The sequence below is a fragment of the Lutjanus erythropterus genome, chromosome 15 (genome assembly GCF_056507025.1).
Source record: "Lutjanus erythropterus isolate fLutEry1 chromosome 15, fLutEry1.hap2, whole genome shotgun sequence".
NCBI classification, from domain to species: Eukaryota; Metazoa; Chordata; class Actinopteri; order Lutjaniformes; family Lutjanidae; genus Lutjanus; species Lutjanus erythropterus.
Genome location: NC_139331.1, coordinates 21,663,602 through 21,689,544, shown reverse-complemented (window position 1 = coordinate 21,689,544; position 25,943 = coordinate 21,663,602). Strand labels below are relative to the sequence as shown.

Here is a 25,943-nt window from a genome sequence, read left to right as displayed (position 1 = left end):
TTCTTCAAATTTGGCACAAATGTCCACTTGGATTGAAGGCGATTAGAATTAGATGGTCAGTGTAACCTCACAAAAAACAATTTTGGCCATAGCTTAAGAATTTTTATGCTAATTATGACAAAATACAAATGTCGACTAGCATAAAATGGTGAAGTGGTTTCATTTTATATGCAAAAGGTCAGCTTCACTGTGACAGCATACTGTTCAGCAAAAACACTTCTCTTGCCATTATTCAACGTCATAACTCAGGAACAGAAAGGGAAATGGTGACAATATTTGACATTTAGTCGGATACTGAACTGGTAACATTAATCCTGGGTGCCCACCTTGAGACTGTGGTGATGTGCTCAATGCCTTTAATTAAATTACTTCAAAGTCTTCATTATATAGGTTATGAGTTCGGACAGATGTGGATGTAAAATGCAACATGACCGGTTGGCGGAGACATACAACCACGAGGTGGGTAAAGTTTATATATCATAAAATCAAGATACAGCATGTTAATTGAGAAGGTTTAGAAGTTCTTATAGATAGATTTTGTTACCTTTAGACAGAGTTAGGTTACCCGTTTCTCATTTTCCAGTCTTTATGCCAGGCTACATTAACCAGCTGTAGGGCTGTATCAATGATTATATTCATTGTCAATTAATCTGTTGTTTTCACGATTAATTGTTTAATCTATAAAATGTCAAAACATTGTGAAAAATGGCCAAAGTGGCGTCTTCAAATTGCTTCTTTTGTCCAGCCAACAGTCAAAAACTGGAACACCCCTCATTTATCATCTTAACTGACAAAGAAAAGCAGCAAATTCTCACATCTAAGAATTTGTATCCAGCAAATTTTGGACTTTTTTGTTTGAAATATGTCTGAAACAATTGATGATCGAAATAGTCCACAACTAATTTTCTTTTGATCGACTAATCAGTGAATTGACTAATCATTGCAGCTCTAGCTTAATATTTAACAGACAGACATGAAGTATTGGTCTCAAACTCAAGATATCTGGGGCAAAACACTTAGTTGCTTTCTTGACAAATTTTTCCTTTATGAAGTTCAACATTGCCATGACTTTCTCTTCGACTCAAGAATGTTTTTCTCCCCATGGAGGTATCAATAAAATCCTGAGATTTTGATGATACAAGTGCAATAAATATTGCTAAAAAAATCTTGCTATATGCAAGCATAAACTGCTGTAAAGGCCATTAAAGCCTACTTTAGAAAAGGGCACAACCAACCTGTGCTGTACCTTTGTTAGGGCATTCATACACAGTAGATGCTCTACATTAGATCAGTGTTTCCAGCCTCTTTTTCACAACCAACACGAAGCTCTGAAACTTTTTTATCCCTCACATCACTGGAGGAGTGTTTGTAGTCGTTAAAGAGCAGAATTTCCATTTAATGCAATAGCGTAAAAGTTTCATTTTCAGTTTTGATGTAAATTCAGTGTATGTGGAAACTGTGGGAACCAAACACCAGTGAGCACTTTGAGTTTGTGTCCTTTAGTCTGGTTACGTACAGTAGGTGTGTAGAAAAGTAGAAACGGATAAGACAGTGCAAGAGAAGCAAGTTTATAAAAGAAATGTGAAGAACACGACAGAAACTGACGTACAGTACAGGATTAAAAAAAATAGTTATCAGTATATTCATTTTTTCAGTAGATGTCGAGCTCTCACTTGCTGAACATTGTTGCACTTCCAGTCATTGCATGACATTGTAAAGAGATCGAAATCGTTGAGTCAAGACGATGGCATTTTGTTTGTTGTTCCCACTTAGTGGTTACTGAATTGGAATTGAAAAGTAAATCATTTCCAGCTCACTAATGAACATTTAACCAATGTATTTTTATTTATTTAAATTTAAACCTTTTGCCTTGTAAATCTGTTGGTCTTCAAGTTGGAAACAGTATGTTAAGATGTTTTGAGATTTGTACGAGTTTGTTTCAAATGAGTGAAATAAATGGAAGTGCTGTTGAGCCTGCTCTCTGTTTCATTTAAACGTTGAGTGATTCTTGACTGGCACTAAAACCACGGTACCTCACAGTGTCCAATGTGACTTGAAAATCATGTTCAGTTTTGTATCATATGCGACAATGTATTCATATGTTGTTTTGTGGTGAAAATCAGTTCATATTTTAAAAAGTACAAAACTGATTATATTTCCTGCATTTGTGTCCAGCAGCTCTTCTTCGTGTGGATTTCAAGTGTCGAATCTCCGAAGCACCAACAGACATGATTAGTGTGATCTCTGATGAAGACAGACCTCAGTCTGACTTGAGGGCTTGCAGCACTGACTGTGGCACTCTGCTGACGTAGTAGTCATGGTTACGTAGTGTAGCAAGAACGCCGGCAGAATTCATGTGCTTCACATTAGCGTTGTAGCAGTATGCATTACCATACATGTCAGTCAGTTTACCTGCAGTAGAAAAGTAAAAAAAAAGACACATTTTAGACACAGATTGAAAGACTAGGAAACTATTTATGTTGTAAAATGTAAAGGATAATTCCAGTATTGTTAAATCCTGGCCATATTTTGGGGTCTACAGGACTAAGGAATTGGTCCTTTAGATCACCTCAGATGGCTGTACTATTACAGTCAGTAAATCGTTAATCATTAGTTGTTTAGACCCCAAAATATGTAAAAATATTCAGGATTAAAAATACCAGAACTGTCCTTTAAACTATAAACCTACCGATGCATTCTATATAGTCTGTAGACATTTTTGTATTTAAACACTCAAAAACATTAATAGTTTTTACCTCCAACCGCGTGCAGAATGGCTTCAGGAGCACAGGTGTCCCATTTTTTGCAGCCTGGACTCGCAAACACATAAGCAGAAGCTCTTCCCTCAACCAGCTGGATTATCTGCAGAGAGATTATTTGATGAATAAACACTCTTTGGCTCCTTTACTGATGCACTGGCAGATGGGATTTTTTTTTTAAGTTTACATTTTAACAATCTCAGTGTGCTGTTAGCTCTTAATTCATCTCACCTTGTTTCCAGCGCCACCCACTCTTACAACTTCATGAGGCTCCATGGCGTCTACACAGTCTGTTACCACCTTGTTGCTATGGGAACGTGTAGTGGTGACGATACGTCTACCATCCGGGACTTCTTTCAGTTGGAAGCCGAAGGCACCCAATCCCAGCATTCCCCACATGGTTCTTCCTAACTGTGCTCCTGGTCCCAGCTGATGAGGAGGAAGTTTGAATTAACCAGAGTGATCAGAGCTTTTAACCCTCTATGGTACCATGTTGCCCTCAGGCAACAAACCCATTTTTGCCCTGTCACATCTCCACAATGCATCCCCTTAAATGATGCGATACTTTAAAAAAGAGGTAAAACCATAGGGAACCATTAACAATGCTTTATGACCTCCAGGAAGCGATTTTGAAACCCTTCTTGGCGGGCTTTTTCTAAGGAGACAGCTCTGCTATCTTGCTGCAAAAAAAAGACTCTCAAAAAGTTATTTTTTGTCCCTTTTCCACCTGGAAAAAAATGTCTTCACACTAATAGGTGAGTAAACTTTAAGTTTTGATAGTTTCATGCAACTTATTTACTAATTTAATAGTGGATACTTGTTAAAATGCAGCTGTTGCCCTGAGGCAACAACGTGCCATCATGGAAAGTTGCAATGTTGCCTGCAACAGTGAACCATTATGGAATCACTATAGCAAACACAACACTGACCACTGGCCTATTTGGGTGGAGAAAAGGGCAGATGCAGATACGCTGGATGTAAGGGTATAGTGAAATCAAAGTGCACAAAATGTGTCACCTGCCTGTGCTTCACTCCTGAAAAAAACTGCTTCATGGAGTTCCATAAGCACTGAGCAGCAACACCACAAGTGATGGCAACACATGTCAGGGAAGACACAGGGGACTGACACAAAACATGCACTGAAATGAAGCAGTGATGATCAAACACTGGAATTTGTTGTTTTTGTTTTTCAAATGGTTATGGTAATGGTTATCTTTGTTGATTTAAGTAGTTTAAAGTTTTATACTTTACACATTTATTTCAATGGGTTGTTCCTAAATGGTACAATGTTGCCTACAGGCAACATTTAGCCAAGAAACTTTTTAAATTCTTTTTAAAATTCTTTTTAATTTAAAATTTAAAATGAATTGTGACTTCTTGATGTTATTGAATATTTTTGCATATGTTTATGAAATAAACAATGTTCAAATTGGAAAAGGAACGTTCTTTTTCACTTATGCACCATTATGGTACAATGTTGCCTACAGGCAACGAACCCCAAAAACTTCCAAAAATAAAAATAAAAATAACATTTCTTCAGATTATGTTTATTTAGTCTATTTTGAGACATAAAAACACATTTCCCTCACTGGCATCATAATGTGTACCATAGAGGGATATGACCATACATACATACATACATACATACATACATACACATACATACATACATACATATGAGCATACATACATACATACATACATATGAGCATACATACATACATACATATGAGCATAAAAACATACATACATACATACATACATACATATGAGCATACATACATACATACATATGAGCATACATACATATGAGCATACATACATATGAGCATACATTCATACATATGGCCAAACATATGACCATGCATACAAACATACATACATATGAGCATACATACACACATACATAAATACATACATACATATGACCATACATACATATGACCATGCATACATACATACATACATATGACCATACATACATACATACATACTTATGACCATACATGCATACATATGACCATACAGACATACATGCATACATACATATGACCATGCATACATTCATATGACCATACATACATACACACATACATACATACATATGGTCATACATATGACCATGCATACATTCATATGACCATACATACATACACACATACATACATACATATGGTCATACATATGACCATGCATACATACATACATACATACATATGAGCATATATACATACATACATATGACCATACATACATACATACATACATACATACATATGAGAATACATACATACATATAAGCATACATACATACATATGACCATACATACATACATACATACATATGACCATACATACATACATACATATATATGACCATACATACATACATATGAGCATACATACATACATATGACCATACATACATACATACATACATACATATGACCATACATACATACATACATACATATATATGACCATACAGACATACATACATACATACATACATACATACATACATACATATATAAATTCTTTTTATAATTCTTTTTAATTTAAAATTTAAAATGAATTGTGACTTCTTGATGTTATTGAATATTTTTGCATATGTTTATGAAATAAACAATGTTCAAATTGGAAAAGGAACGTTCTTTTTCACTTATGCACCATTATGGTACAATGTTACCTACAGGCAACGAACCCCAAAAACTTCCAAAAATAAAAATAAAAATAAAATTTCTTCAGATTATGTTTATTTAGTCTATTTTGAGACATAAAAAGACATTTCCCTCACTGGCATCATAATGTGTACCATAGAGGGATATGACCATACATACATACATACATACATACATATGACCGTACATACATACATACACATACATACATACATACATACATTCATATGAGCATACATACATACATACATACATATGAGCATACATACATATGAGCATACATATATACATACGTACATACATATGACCATAGATACATACATACATACATATGACCATATATACATATGACCATGCATACATACATACATATGACCATACATACATATGACCATGCATACATACATACATATGACCATACATACATACATACATACATACATACATACATACATACATACTTATGACCATACATGCATACATATGACCATACATACATACATACATACATACATACATACATACATACTTATGACCATACATGCATACATATGACCATACATACATACATACATACATACATACATACATACATACATACATACATATGACCATACATACATATGACCATGCATACATTCATATGACCATACATACATACACACATACATACATACATATGGTCATACATATGACCATGCATACATACATACATACATACATACAAGCATACATGCATACATACATACATACATATGAGCATGCATACATTCATACATGTGACCATACATACATACATACATACATACATACATACATACATACATATGACCATACATACATATGACCATGCATACATTCATATGACCATACATACATACACACATACATACATACATATGGTCATACATATGACCATGCATACATACATACATACATACGAGCATACATGCAAACATACATACATACATATGAGCATGCATACATTCATACATGTGACCATACATACATACATACATACATACATACATATGAGCATATATACATACATACATATGACCATACATACATACATACATACATACATACATACATATGAGCATACATACATACATATGACCATACATACATACATACATACATACATACATACATATATATGACCATACATACATACATACATACATACATACATATATATATATAAAGTCTTTTTATAATTCTTTTTAATTTAAAATTTAAAATGAATTGTGACTTCTTGATGTTATTGAATATTTTTGCATATGTTTATGAAATAAACTATGTTCAAATTGGAAAAGGAACGTTCTTTTTCACTTATGCAACATTATGGTACAATGTTGCCTACAGGCAACGAACCCCAAAAACTTCCAAAAATAAAAATAAAAATAAAAATAAAATTTCTTCAGATTATGTTTTTTTAGTCTATTTTGAGACATAAAAACACATTTCCCTCACTGGCATCATAATGTGTACCATAGAGGGATATGACCATACATACATACATACATACATATGACCATACATGCATACATACATACATACATATGAGAATACATACATACATATATACATACATACATACATACATACATATGAGCATACATACATACATACATACATACATATGACCATGCATACATACATATGACCATACATACATACATACATACATACATACATACATACTTATGACCATACATGCATACATATGACCATACATACATACATACATACACATGAGAATACATGCATACATATGACCATACATACATACACACATACATACATACATATGGTCATACATATGACCATGCATACATACATACATACATACGAGCATACATGCAAACATACATACATACATATGAGCATGCATACATTCATACATGTGACCATACATACATACATATGAGCATACATACATATGAGCATATATACATACATACATATGACCATACATACATACATACATACATACATACATATGAGCATACATACATACATATGACCATACATACATACATACATACATACATACATATATATGACCATACATACATACATACATACATACATACATACATATATATATATATAAATTCTTTTTATAATTCTTTTTAATTTAAAATTTAAAATGAATTGTGACTTCTTGATGTTATTGAATATTTTTGCATATGTTTATGAAACAAACTATGTTCAAATTGGAAAAGGAACGTTCTTTTTCACTTATGCACCATTATGGTACAATGTTGCCTACAGGCAACGAACCCCAAAAACTTCCAAAAATAAAAATAAAAATAAAAATAAAATTTCTTCAGATTATGTTTATTTAGTCTATTTTGAGACATAAAAACACATTTCCCTCACTGGCATCATAATGTGTACCATAGAGGGATATGACCATACATACATACATACATACATATGACCATACATGCATACATACATACATACATATGAGAATACATACATACATATATACATACATACATACATACATACATATGAGCATACATACATACATACATACATACATATGACCATGCATACATACATATGACCATACATACATACATACATACATACATACTTATGACCATACATGCATACATATGACCATACATACATACATACATACACATGAGAATACATGCATACATATGACCATACATACATACACACATACATACATACATATGGTCATACATATGACCATGCATACATACATACATACATATGAGCATACATGCATACATACATACATATGAGCATGCATGCATTCATACATGTGACCATACATACATACATACATACATATGAGCATACATACATATGAGCATATATACATACATACATATGACCATACATACATACATACATACATACATACATACATACATATGACCATGCATACATACATATGAGCATGCATACATACATATGACCATGCATACATACATATGACCATGCATGCATACATATGACCATACATACATACATACATATATATATATGGCCATACATACATACATACATACATATATATATATAAATTCTTTTTATAATTCTTTTTAATTTAAAATTTAAAATGAATTGTGACTTCTTGATGTTATTGAATATTTTTGCATATGTTTATGAAATAAACAATGTTCAAATTGGAAAAGGAACATTCTTTTCACTTATGCACCATTATGGTACAATGTTGCCTACAGGCAACGAACCCCAAAAACTTCCAAAAATAAAAATAAAAATAAAATTTCTACATACATATGAGCATATATACATTCATACATATGAGCATACATATATACATACATACATACATACATATGACCATGCATACATACATATGACCATGCATATATACATATGAGTATACATACATACATATGACCATGCATACATACATATGAGCATACATACATACATATTACCATACATACATACATACATACATACATATATTTATAAATTCTTTTCATAATTCTTTTTAATTTAAAATTTAAAATGAATTGTGACTTCTTGATGTTATTGAATATTTTTGCATATGTTTATGAAATAAACAATGTTCAAATTGGAAAAGGAACATTCTTTTCACTTATGCACCATTATGGTACAATGTTGCCTACAGGCAACGAACCCCAAAAACTTCCAAAAATAAAAATAAAAATAAAATTTCTTCAGATTATGTTTATTTAGTCTATTTTGAGACATAAAAACACATTTCCCTCACTGGCATCATAATGTGTACCATAGAGGGATATGACCCTACATACATACATACATACATACATACATACATACATATGACCGTACATACATACATACATACATACATATGAGCATACATACATACATACATACATATGAGCATACATGCATACATACATACATACATACATACACATGACCGTACATACATACATACACATACATACATACATATGAGCATACATACATACATACATACATATGAGCAAAAATACATACATACATACATATGAGCATACATACATACATACATATGAGCATACATACATACATACGTACATACATATGTAGGTCAGCGTAAGTTCAATCAGGAAGACCTTCTATTACGCTGCCTTCATTCACAACTTTCCTTTACTCCGCCTCTCTCCTCTTATTCCCTCTAATCAGCTGTTTGTGGGCGTTCACCTTCGTCTTTACCATCCATTCAGTTTTTGCCACGGTCGCGATAGCCAGTCAATTTGCTGCTGCCAAATCTTTAAATCGCCTCTGTCTTTGCTCCATCAGTTGTCATTCAGTCAATCGCGCGACCCTCCTCCACCCCTCTCTCCTCCAGTCACTGGACCCAGGTAGCAGAAGATGTTCACCTTGATCCTCCCTGATGCCCTCTCCTCCAGCCTTCAGGTCCAGGCAGCAGGAGTCCAAAGCCACTTCACCTCACCAGTCTCTGCTTTGTACCTCATCATCACCACCACCACCAGTGTCTAGACCCCGGGGGGGTTCTCTTCACTACAGCTTTATCACCCCAATTTATATATACATATTGTTTCACCTCATTGGGGTCTTACCACCAAAGACTGTTCATGTTTCATATATCATGCATGTGCCAATAAACCATTTCTCTTTTACTCTTAGTCTCTCCTGATTGAAATGAGCATACATACATATGAGCATACATTCATACATATGGCCAAACATATGACCATGCATACAAACATACATACATATGACCATACATACATACATACATACATACATACATATGAGCATGCATACATACATACATACATACATACGACCATACATACATACATACTTATTATCATACATACATACATATGACCATACATACGACCATACATACATATGAGCATGCATACATTCATATGACCATACATACATATACACATACATACATACATATGGTCATACATATGAGCATGCATACATACATACATATGAGCATACATGCATACATACATACATACATACATACATACATATGAGCATGCATACATACATACATGTGACCATACATAAATACATACATACATATGAGCATACATACATATGAGCATAAATACATACATACATATTACCATACATACATACATACATACATACATACATACATACATACGAGAATACATACATACATATGACCATGCATACATACATATGAGCATACATACATACATATGACCATGCAAACATACATATGAACATACATACATACATATGACCATGCAAACATGCATATGAACATACATACATACATATGACCATATATACTTACATACATACATATGACCATACATACATACATGTGACCATACATAAATACATACATACATATGAGCATAAATACATACATACATATGACCATACATACATACATACATACATACATACATATGAGAATACATACATACATATGACCATGCATACATACATATGAGCATACATACATACATATGACCATGCATACATACATATGAACATACATACATACATATGACCATACATACATATGACCATACATACATACATACATACATACATACATACATACATACAACCGTACATACATACATACACACATACATACATACATATGAGCATACATACATACATACATATGAGCATACATGCATACATACATACATATGAGCAAAAATACATACATACATACATATGAGCATACATACATACATACATATGAGCATACATACATACATACATACGTACATACATATGTAGGTCAGCGTAAGTTCAATCAGGAAGACCTTCTATTACACTGCCTTCATTCACAACTTTCCTTTACTCCGCCTCTCTCCTCTTATTCCCTCTAATCAGCTGTTTGTGGGCGTTCACCTTCGTCTTTACCATCCATTCAGTTTTTGCCACGGTCGCGATAGCCAGTCAATTTGCTGCTGCCAAATCTTTAAATCGCCTCTGTCTTTGCTCCATCAGTTGTCATTCAGTCAATCGCGCGACCCTCCTCCACCCCTCTCTCCTCCAGTCACTGGAACCAGGTAGCAGAAGATGTTCACCTTGATCCTCCCTGATGCCCTCTCCTCCAGCCTTCAGGTCCAGGCAGCAGGAGTCCAGAGCCACTTCACCTCACCAGTCTCTGCTTTGTACCTCATCATCACCACCACCACCAGTGTCTAGACCCCGGGGGGGTTCTCTTCACTACAGCTTTATCACCCCAATTTATATATACATATTGTTTCACCTCATTTGGGTCTAACCACCAAAGACTGTTCATGTTTCATATATCATGCATGTGCCAATAAACCATTTCTCTTTTACTCTTAGTCTCTCCTGATTGAAATGAGCATACATACATATGAGCATACATTCATACATATGGCCAAACATATGACCATGCATACAAACATACATACATATGACCATACATACAAACATACATACATATGACCATACATACATATGAGCATGCATACATTCATATGACCATACATACATATACACATACATATGGTCATACATATGACCATGCATACATACATACATATGAGCATACATGCATACATACATACATACATATGACCATGCATACATACATACATGTGACCATACATAAATACATACATACATATGAGCATAAATACATACATACATATTACCATACATACATACATACATACATACATACATATATACATACATACATATGAGAATACATACATACATATGACCATACATACATACATATGACCATACATACATATGACCATACATACATACATATGACCATACATACATACATATGACCATACATACATACATACATATGACCATACATACATACATACATGTGAGCATACATACATACATACATGTGAGCATACATACATACATACATACATACATACATATGACCATGCATACATACATACATACATATGACCATGCATACATACATACATATGACCATGCATACATACATACATACTTATGACAATATATGTATACATCTGACCATACATACATACATACATACATATGACCATACATACATATGACCATGCATACATTCATATGACCATACATACATACACACATACATACATACGGTCATACATATGACCATGCATACATACATACATACATATGAGCATACATGCATACATACATACATACATATGACCATGCATACATACATACATGTGACCATACATACATACATACGAGCATACATACATATGAGCATATATACATACATACATACATATGACCATACATACATACATACATACTACATGACCATACATACATACATACACACATACATACATACATACATACATATATATATAAATTCTTTTTACAATTCTTTTTAATTTAAAATTTAAAATGAATTGTGACTTCTTGATGTTATTGAATATTTTTGCATATGTTTATGAAATAAACAATGTTCAAATTGGAAAAGGAACGTTCTTTTTCACTTGCGCACCATTATGGTACAATGTTGCCTACAGGCAACGAACCCCAAAAACTTCCAAAAATAAAAATAAAAATAAAAATAAAATTTCTTCAGATTATGTTTATTTAGTCTATTTTGAGACATAAAAACACATTTCCCTCACTGGCATCATAATTTGTACCATAGACGGATATGACCATACATACATACATACATACATACATACATATGACCGTACATACATACATACACATACATACATATGAGCATACACACATACATACATACATACATATGACCATACATACATATGAGCATAAATACATACATACATATTACCATACATACATACATACATATATACATACATACATATGAGAATACATACATACATATGACCATGCATACATACATATGACCATACATACATACATATGAGCATACATACATACATATGACCATGCAAACATACATATGAACATACATACATACATATGACCATGCAAACATGCATATGAACATACATACATACATATGACCATATATACTTACATACATACATATGACCATACATACATACATGTGACCATACATAAATACATACATACATATGAGCATAAATACATACATACATATGACCATACATACATACATACATACATACATACATACATATGAGAATACATACATACATATGACCATGCATACATACATATGAGCATACATACATACATATGACCATGCATACATACATATGAACATACATACATACATATGACCATACATACATATGACCATACATACATACATACATACATACATATGACCATGCAAACATGCATATGAACATACATACATACATATGACCATATATACTTACATACATACATATGACCATACATACATACATGTGACCATACATAAATACATACATACATATGAGCATAAATACATACATACATATGACCATACATACATACATACATACATACATATGAGAATACATACATACATATGACCATGCATACATACATATGAACATACATACATACATATGACCATACATACATATGACCATACATACATACATACATACATACATACAACCGTACATACATACATACACATACATACATACATACATACATACATATGAGCATACATACATACATACATATGAGCATACATGCATACATACATACATATGAGCAAAAATACATACATACATACATATGAGCATACATACATACATACATATGAGCATACATACATACATACATACGTACATACATATGTAGGTCAGCGTAAGTTCAATCAGGAAGACCTTCTATTACACTGCCTTCATTCACAACTTTCCTTTACTCCGCCTCTCTCCTCTTATTCCCTCTAATCAGCTGTTTGTGGGCGTTCACCTTCGTCTTTACCATCCATTCAGTTTTTGCCACGGTCGCGATAGCCAGTCAATTTGCTGCTGCCAAATCTTTAAATCGCCTCTGTCTTTGCTCCATCAGTTGTCATTCAGTCAATCGCGCGACCCTCCTCCACCCCTCTCTCCTCCAGTCACTGGACCCAGGTAGCAGAAGATGTTCACCTTGATCCTCCCTGATGCCCTCTCCTCCAGCCTTCAGGTCCAGGCAGCAGGAGTCCAGAGCCACTTCACCTCACCAGTCTCTGCTTTGCACCTCATCATCACCACCACCACCAGTGTCTAGACCCCGGGGGGGTTCTCTTCACTACAGCTTTATCACCCCAATTTATATATACATATTGTTTCACCTCATTGGGGTCTAACCACCAAAGACTGTTCATGTTTCATATATCATGCATGTGCCAATAAACCATTTCTCTTTTACTCTTAGTCTCTCCTGATTGAAATGAGCATACATACATATGAGCATACATTCATACATATGGCCAAACATATGACCATGCATACAAACATACATACATATGACCATACATACAAACATACATACATATGACCATACATACATACATACATACATACATACATACATACATACATACATACATACATATGACCATAAATACATACATATGACCATACATACATACATATGACCATGCATACATACATACATACATACTTATTATCATACATACATACATATGACCATACATACATATGAGCATGCATACATTCATATGACCATACATACATATACACATACATATGGTCATACATATGACCATGCATACATACATACATATGAGCATACATGCATACATACATACATACATATGACCATGCATACATACATACATGTGACCATACATAAATACATACATACATATGAGCATACATACATATGAGCATAAATACATACATACATATTACCATACATACATACATACATACATACATATGACCATACATACATACATACATATGACCATACATACATACATACATATGACCATACATACATACATACATATTACCATACATACATACATACATACATACATATATACATACATACATATGACCATACATACATACATATGACCATACATACATACATACATATGACCATACATACATACATACATATGACCATACATACATACATACATATGACCATACATACATACATACATATGACCATACATACATACATACATATGACCATACATACATACATACATACATGTGAGCATACATACATACATACATGTGAGCATACATACATACATACATGTGAGCATACATACATATGACCATGCATACATACATACATACATATGACCATGCATACATACATACATATAACCATGCATACATACATACATATGACCATGCATACATACATACATATGACCATGCATACATACATACATACTTATGACAATACATGTATACATCTGACCATACATACATACATACATACATATGACCATACATACATATGACCATGCATACATTCATATGACCATACATACATACACACATACATACATACGGTCATACATATGACCATGCATACATACATACATATATATGAGCATACATGCATACATACATACATACATATGACCATGCATACATACATACATGTGACCATACATACATACATACATATGAGCATACATACATATGAGCATATATACATACATACATACATATGACCATACATACATACATACATACTACATGACCATACATACATACATACATACATACATACATAAATATATATATAAATTCTTTTTACAATTCTTTTTAATTTAAAATTTAAAATGAATTGTGACTTCTTGATGTTATTGAATATTTTTGCATATGTTTATGAAATAAACAATGTTCAAATTGGAAAAGGAACGTTCTTTTTCACTTACACACCATTATGGTACAATGTTGCCTACAGGCAACGAACCCCAAAAACTTCCAAAAATAAAAATAAAAATAAAAATAAAATTTCTTCAGATTATGTTTATTTAGTCTATTTTGAGACATAAAAACACATTTCCCTCACTGGCATCATAATGTGTACCATAGAGGGATATGACCATACATACATACATACATACATACATACATACATACATACATACATATGACCATACATGCATACATACATACATACATACATACATGTGACCATGCATACATACATACATATGACCATACATGCATACATACATACATACATGTGACCATGCATACATACATACATATGACCATACATACATATGACCATGCATACATTCATATGACCATACATACATACACACATACATACATACATATGGTCATACATATGACCATGCATACATACATACATACATACATACATACATATGAGCATACATGCATACATACATACATACGAGCATGCATACATTCATACATGTGACCATACATACATACATACATACATACATACATACGAGCATACATACATATGAGCATATATACATACATACATACATACATACGAACATACATACATACATACATACATACACATGAGAATACATACATACATATGACCATGCATACATACATACGAGCATACATACATACATACATATGACCATGCATACATACATATGAGCATACATACATACATACATATGACCATACATACATACATACATACATACATATGACCATACATACATACATACATACATATATATGACCATACATACATACATACATATATATATAAATTATTTTTATAATTCTTTTTAATTTAAAATTTAAAATGAATTGTGACTTCTTGATGTTATTGAATATTTTTGCATATGTTTATGAAATAAAAAATGTTGAAATTGGAAAAAAGGAATGTTCTTTTTCACTTATGCACCATTATGGTACAATGTTGCCTACAGGCAACGAACCCCAAAAACTTCCAAAAATAAAAATAAAAATAAAAATAAAATTTCTTCAGATTATGTTTATTTAGTCTATTTTGAGACATAAAAACACATTTCCCTCACTGGCATCATAATGTGTACCATAGAGGGATATGACCATACATACATACATACATACATACATACATACATACATACATACATATGACCATACATATGACCAAACATTCATACATACATACATACATGTGACCATGCATACATACATACATATGACCATACATACATATTACCATGCATACATTCATATGACCATACATACATACACACATACATACATACATATGGTCATACATATGACCATGCATACATACATACATACATACATACATATGAGCATACATGCATACATACATACATACGAGCATGCATACATTCATACATGTGACCATACATACATACATACATACATACATACATACATACATACATACGAGCATACATACATATGAGCATATATACATACATACATACGAACATACATACATACATACATACACATGAGAATACATACATACATATGACCATGCATACATACATATGAGCATACATACATACATATGACCATGCATACATACATATGAGCATACATACATACATACATACATATGACCATACATACATACATACATACATACATATGACCATACATACATACATACATATATATGACCATACATACATACATACATATATACATAAATTATTTTTATAATTCTTTTTAATTTAAAATTTAAAATGAATTGTGACTTCTTGATGTTATTGAATATTTTTGCATATGTTTATGAAATAAACAATGTTCAAATTGGAAAAGGAACGTTCTTTTTCACTTATGCACCATTATGGTACAATGTTGCCTACAGGCAACGAACCCCAAAAACTTCCAAAAATAAAAATAAAAATAAAAATAAAATTTCTTCAGATTATGTTTATTTAGTCTATTTTGAGACATAAAAACACATTTCCCTCACTGGCATCATAATGTGTACCATAGACGGATATGACCATACATACATACATACATACATACATACATACATACATATGACCATACATGCATACATACATACATGTGACCATGCATACATAAATACATATGAGCACACATACATACATACATACATACATACATACATATGAGCATACATACATACATATATACATACATACATACATACATACATATGAGCATACATACATACATACATACATACATATGAGCATACATACATACATACATACATACATATGAGCATACATACATATATACATACATACATATGACCATGCATACATACATACATACATATGAGCATACATACATACATACATATGACCATGCATACATACATACATATGAGCATACATACATACATATGACCATGCATACATACATACATACATGTGACCATACATACATACATACATACATACATACATATGACCATGCAACCATACGTACATACATACATACATACATACATACATACATACATACATAGATATGGCCATATATATGACCATGCATACATACATATGAACATACATACAGACATGACCATACATACATATGACCATACATACATACATACATACATACATACGTACATACATACATATGACCATGCATACATACATACATCCATATGAGTATAAATACATACATATATACTTATGACCATATATACATACATATGACCATACATACATACATACATATGACCATACATACATATGACCATACATACATATGACCATGCATACATACATACATATGAAAATGCATACATACTTATGACCATACATACATACATATGACCATACATACATATGAGTATACATACATATGGCCATACATATGACCATACATACATACATACATATGAGCATATCTCTCTATGGTACCATGTTGCCCTCAGGCAACAAACCCATTTTTGCCCTGTCACATCTCCACAATGCATCCCTTTAAATGATGCGATACTTTAAAAAGAGGTAAAACCATAGGAAACCATTAACAATGCTTTAATTTGTCACATGACCTCCAGGAAGCGATTTTGAAACCCTTCTTGGCGGGCTTTTTCTAAGGAGACAGCTCTGCTATCTTGCTGCAAAAAAAGACTCTCAAAAAGTTATTTTTTGTCCCTTTTCCACCTGGAAAAAAATGTCTTCACACTAATAGGTGAGTAAACTTTGTTTTGATAGTTTCATGCAACTTATTTACTAATTTAATAGTGGAAACTTGTTAAAATGCAGCTGTTGCCCTGAGGCTACAACGTGCCATCATGGAAAGTTGCAATGTTGCCTGCAACAGTGAACCATTATGGAATCACTATAGCAAACACAACACTGACCACTGGCCTATTTGGGTGGAGAAAAAGAGCAGATGCAGATACGCTGGATGTAAGGGTATAGTGAAATCACAGTGCACAAAATGTGTCACCTGCCTGTGCTTCGCTCCTGAAAAAAACTGCTTCATGGAGTTCCATAAGCACTGAGCAGCAACACCACAAGTGATGGCAACACATGTCAGGAAAGACACAGGGGACTGACACAAAACATGCACTGAAATGAAGCAGTGATGATCAAACACTGGAATTTGTTGTTTTTGTTTTTCAAATGGTTATGGTAATGGTTATCTTTGTTGATTTAAGTAGTTTAAAGTTTTATACTTTACACATTTATTTCAATGGGTTGTTCCTAAATGGTACAATGTTGCCTACAGGCAACATTTAGCCAAGAAACTTTTAAAATTCTTTTAAAAATTCTTTTTAATTTAAAATTTAAAATGAATTGTGACTTCTTGATGTTATTGAATATTTTGCATATGTTTATGAAATAAACAATGTTCAAATTGGAAAAGGAACATTCTTTTTCACTTATGCACCATTATGGTACAATGTTGCCTACAGGCAACGAACCCCAAAAACTTCCAAAAATAAAAATAAAAATAAAATTTCTTCAGATTATGTTTATTTAGTCTATTTTGAGACATAAAAACACATTTCCCTCACTGGCATCATAATGTGTACCATAGAGGGATATGACCCTACATACATACATACCTATGAGCATACATACATACACATACATACATACATACATATGAGCATACATACATACATACATACATACATATGAGCATACATACATACCTACATACATATGAGCATACATACATACATATGAGCATACATACATACATACGTACATACATATGAGCATACATACATATGAGCATACATTCATACATATGGCCAAACATATGACCATGCATACAAACAGACATTCATATGACCATACATACATACGTACATACATACATACATACATACATATGACCATACATACATATGACCATACATACATACATACATACATACATACGACCATACATACATATGACCATGCATACATTCATATAACCATACATACATACACACATACATACATACATATGGTCATACATATGACCATGCATACATACATACATACATATGAGCATACATGCATACATACATATGAGCATACATGCATACATACATACATACATATGACCATGCATACATACATACATGTGACCATACATACATACATACATACGAGAATACATACATACATATGACCATGCATACATGCATATGAGCATACATACATACATATGACCATACATACATACATACATACATACGAGAATACATACATACATATGACCATGCATACATGCATATGAGCATACATACATACATATGACCATACATACATACATACATACATATGACCATACATACATACATACATACATATATATGACCATACATACATACATACATACATACATACATACATATTTAAATTCTTTTTATAATTCTTTTTAATTTAAAATTTAAAATGAATTGTGACTTCTTGATGTTATTGAATATTTTTGCATATGTTTATGAAATAAACAATGTTCAAATTGGAAAAGGAACGTTCTTTTTCACTTACGCACCATTATGGTACAATGTTACCTACAGGCAACGAACCCCAAAAACTTCCAAAAATAAAAATAAAAATGAAATTTCTTCAGATTATGTTTATTTAGTCTATTTTGAGACATAAAAACACTCCAAACATTTTTTCCCCTCACTGGCATCATAATGTGTACCATAGAGGGTTAAGACATAAGATTATTTAGTTTAATAATCTGTACCTGGTAGTTGTAGAAAGGCTGGTTGATGACACCTGCAATAGCTCTGCCTCCATACGCAATACCAATCAGCACTGTCACATTATCCAGGAGCCCTACAATCAGAAAAAAACAGGATGTTAGCAGGAGAAAACTTAAAGCCATCAGTCCTACTGCAATTTAACTCAAAAGCAAGCAAATATTTCTGTGTAGGTGTATGTCTCATTATGGTAACTACATGCCGGACAGAAAGAAAAGGACAGCAAGTTATTGAGAATTTAATCTTTCTATCAGTTTGCTGCTTCCCATACAAAGAGCTGTGCTGCGAAGCTGAGAGGTGTCCAAGCCTTTGTCTGGTATCTGGGCCTCAGTTTGGTGATGGAGGCACCTCGCCGCTGGGGTCAGCAGAGAGAAAGAGAGAGAGAGAGAGAGAGAGAGGGAGGTGGAGAGCAGAAGCAGGGATACACGAGGAAGGGAAAGAAAAGGGTAAAAGTGATAGTGACGCTCGGAGAGCCAAGAAACAGAAAGCAAACCAATGAAGTGGTGCAGAGAGAGCAATTTTACGACCAAATAAGGAAGAAAAACTGAATAAAAAACAAAAAAAAAAAGGTTTCCATTAAAAAATAGATAGCAGTAATGGTTATGCTCACTGCCAGGTAGCGAAATAACTAATAAATAGCAGCAAAACTGATGGATCAATCAGAATTCTCACCCCAATTTCCAATAGCGTCAGATCATGCTACCAACTGAGTGCTAATCCAATACCAACGAAGACAAAAAAAATTGTACTACACTGCATGGAACTGCTCATTTTCATGTAAAGTAATGTGAGGCGAGAGATTATGTAAAGAGAGATTAAGTAAAAACTGCATGCGGCTGGTCGACGTGACCATGTCAATCTAACTGAGAGCAGAAACTCTGTATTTAATGTGGATCTGTCACGTCTGTCTTGTACCTGCTTAACAAGTTCAGTATTGTCACCATAGCAACGACACTTCACCCAGTACTGAACCAGTTAACATCTCACAAGAGGCAACATAATTCTGTAGTAGTTATGATAAAATACACAATAAAAGAATAATTAGCAAGGTTCAAGGTTCAGCGCTGTATCAACTAGAATGTGATACAGTCTTTACTGTAACTAACATGATGTTTAATGCCTGTAGAGCAGATGGGTGGAGTCACTTCAGTGATAAATGTATTTGTTCAGGGTGTTTCTTGACCAAGAACTGGCTAGCTCATGATAATGTCTCAGCCTGCACTGTATTAACGGCAAAAGAATTTGCTGCGCACGCAATTTCACAAACACACATAAGCGGAGGCAGATTTTTAAAAGAGGCGTGTTTGAAGAGCCTACCTTCAGTATATTCCTTTGTGCCATCGAGGGGATCAACCCACACAACGAGCTGAGATTCAAAAAGAAACACTCAGAAGAAGTATGTGCACAGAGTAAACAGTGTCCGATCGCTCAAAACTACAATACTTTCACATACTGGCGCAAGTCCACTGCACCTATTTTCAGCAGTTATGAGACCTAAAATACTTCTTTTTCTGTGTCTAACTGAAAATATTCATTGTATTTCTGATTCTATCGGCAGGTTACCTCCTCCTCTTTCAGCCCGCTGTATTCTGCTGGACATGTCTTCTGAAGGATTTCCTCTGAGTGTCCATTCTCAATGAGGTCTTCTTTTATCTCCTCAGATGGGAGGTCCTGGTGAACAAGTGATAAAAAAAACAAAAAAACAATCATCAGTCTTACATTCTCCTTATACTTGAATAGTCTTATATGGGTGGGTGTCCACTTTACCAACAAACAAAACAAAGTGTCTAATCACCTCCTCTCCAATGATTGTGATTTTGGGGTAACGTCTGGACAGTGATGCACAAATGCTCTGCTGTGCCAGTCTGTCTGCCAGTGTCTGCAGATCATTAGCTCCAGTCTGTGCAGGGGTACAGAGGAAGCAGAAAAACAACTCATCTATTCCCTTAAATCTCTACAGCAGGCAGTATTTGTGTGCAGTTTAAATGTGTCCATCTGGGACAAGCCATTAACATTTGTACTTGTTCTGGGAATTAAATACCTAAAATAAATCTGTCCCACCTTTTCCACAATGCCAAGTTCTCCACTGTGAAGGACCTTTCTCACAATGGCCCCGGCCTTTTCAGCCACATTGTAGGCAGAGGCCATGAGCCGCATAACCACAGCAGGACTTCCAGACATCGCTGAGAGACAGAGCAGCATCTTTGTTAGTGTTCACATTCAAAATCATTTATTGCTTCCAGAGTTAAAGGTAGAATATGCAGGACTGTTTATAAACACAACATTCAAAATTGTCCCCTCTTCCCTGGCTCAATGAGAGAGAGGGAGAGTGACATAAGAGTCTGAATTAAGAGAGAAAGTGCAAATAGTGAGACCAAAACAGTGAAGCAAAGACATAAAACGATGACTGATTCACAGTGGTTACATTTTAAAGCACAAATAAATGTGCACACGTCTGCACAGCGCTGGATTTTGTGTGAATACAACCAAAGAGATCCTCAGTCTGCTCTGCCTGTGTGTATATATGTGTGTGTATCACTCTAACAAACTACATTTTTATGGCTAGAGCTGCAACGATTAATTGATCATTAATCAACTATGAAATTAATCACCAACCATTTTGATAATCCCCCAAAATCTCTGATTTCAGTTTCTCAAATGTTAGTACATTCTGGTTTCTGTATTCTGGATGACAGTAAACTGAATATCTTTGGATTGTGGACAATCACCTTGAGCTTTAGGAGACAGTGATAGACTTTTTTCTGACATTTTATGGATCAAACTGAGTGATTAACTGAGATAATAATTGGCAGATTAATCTTTCATGAAAATAATCATTAGTCGCAGCGTTATCAAACTCACTGACACAGCTTTGTTTGATGGGGATCCTGGCTGTGGTAAATACAGTCGTTAGAGTCGTTGGAGTCACCTGAAGCCATGTGTAACCACAGTCGTAATTCTCATGAGTTAACCTACCTGCGGCTCCCAACCGGTCAGTTCGACCTGATGGACAGTCGGTCTAGAAGGGACACCCAGACCCGCGATCTCGCGAGAGCAAGAGAAATTTTTAACCCAAAGTGTCGTCTGCCCCAATATCAACGATTTTTTTTTACTGGCCCTAAACGTAAACGAACACACGATTCTTAACTAGGGTATTGTCACATTATACAGCATAATTAGCGTGTTCAACGTGTAAGATTAATGAACAACGCCTTCAAATCTCGCGAACGTTTCGAAAATCTAGGGTTCCCTTCTAAAAATGACACTGGGCAAACCCTTTGGATGAGAGGCGAAATGTTTCCGAGGATTTCAGGTACAACCAAGTACAGCCGCCCTCGATGCAACCTTTCATGGATAACCATGACCTGGTTAACTGGTTAACTTTGCCTTTACACACTACATGTTTTAGTAACCAAAAAGAGTCAACATAAACCAGAAAAATCTCTGCAATTCTGGCTAATAAGCTAAAATGCTACTGTTGATAGCTAGCTGATTCAGAGATACTAAACCAAAAATATTGAGTAAATGTCCAGAACTTACTGGTGGTGATGTGGAGTGAATACTCACTGGTGTGAACACAAAGAAGTAGCCCTAAAACCGCTGTCACAGTTTCGACAAGTTCAATTTGAGAGATGCAGGAAGTGCATGAAAACCTTTGACCCAAAGAGTTGTCAAGATAGTTACCTGCTAGCAAGATAACACGTCATGATATTCAGTGACATGAACTAACTAATAACACGTGTAACACACACAAAGAGGACACTAACAGCGGCTTAAATATGCTGCAGTAAAATCTTAATAACTGCAGGTGTGTCGGTCTTTTCATTTCTACCTAAACACAGAAACGAGCAAGTCTACCTTTGACCTGTGTAACGGCTTATGAGCAAATGCGGAAGTAGACGGCAGCGAAGCCTCTCGCTTTATGTTCTCTCTGTGCAACAAGTCATATGTTGGGCCCAAGTGCCCGCTGGGTTTCATTTGAGGCAAAAAGGACTGAGTACTCAAAAGATCATAAAACAAAGGTACTTGCTTGCATTGGTGGAATTTCACAAAGTAAATTTACTCAAATACAAACTTGAGACGCTTGTACTCTACTTTAGTATTTCTATTTTGTGCAACTTTATCCCTGTACTCCACTAGATCTCAGAGGCAAATATCATATCTCCAAATTTGATAATTTCTTAATGTGAATTTTTCTGATAAATTGAAGGATAAAGCGTACCCTTTTGGGTTCAGAAAATTCACCTACTTCTCAGGCTAAATAGGCCATTGAAAAACTATCTCGGATTACCTGCACAATACACTGTTTTTTTTTCTAAAGAAATGTGGTTCTCACAGGATGGCAAGGTTACAAATATAATAATCTTATAAAATACACTGAATTGCTGTGGATTAAACTACCCATCAGTAGTTAAAATTAACTCACCCTTACACA

General features: G+C 33.9%; 1 protein-coding gene across 1 annotated transcript; it reads right to left on the bottom strand.

Moving 5' to 3' along the window:
• Positions 1–1,547: 1,547 nt before the first annotated feature.
• bpnt1 (bisphosphate nucleotidase 1) lies at positions 1,548–25,396 on the bottom strand. The gene is given in 11 exon segments (XM_084738221.1): positions 1,548–2,412; positions 2,757–2,862; positions 2,991–3,188; positions 21,493–21,584; positions 21,739–21,771; positions 21,774–21,863; positions 22,826–22,874; positions 23,072–23,179; positions 23,304–23,408; positions 23,570–23,691; positions 25,049–25,396. Coding segments are annotated over 10 exon segments (1,053 nt in total). The 5' UTR covers positions 23,690–23,691; positions 25,049–25,396; the 3' UTR covers positions 1,548–2,260.
• Between the last annotated feature and the right edge of the window lie 547 nt (positions 25,397–25,943).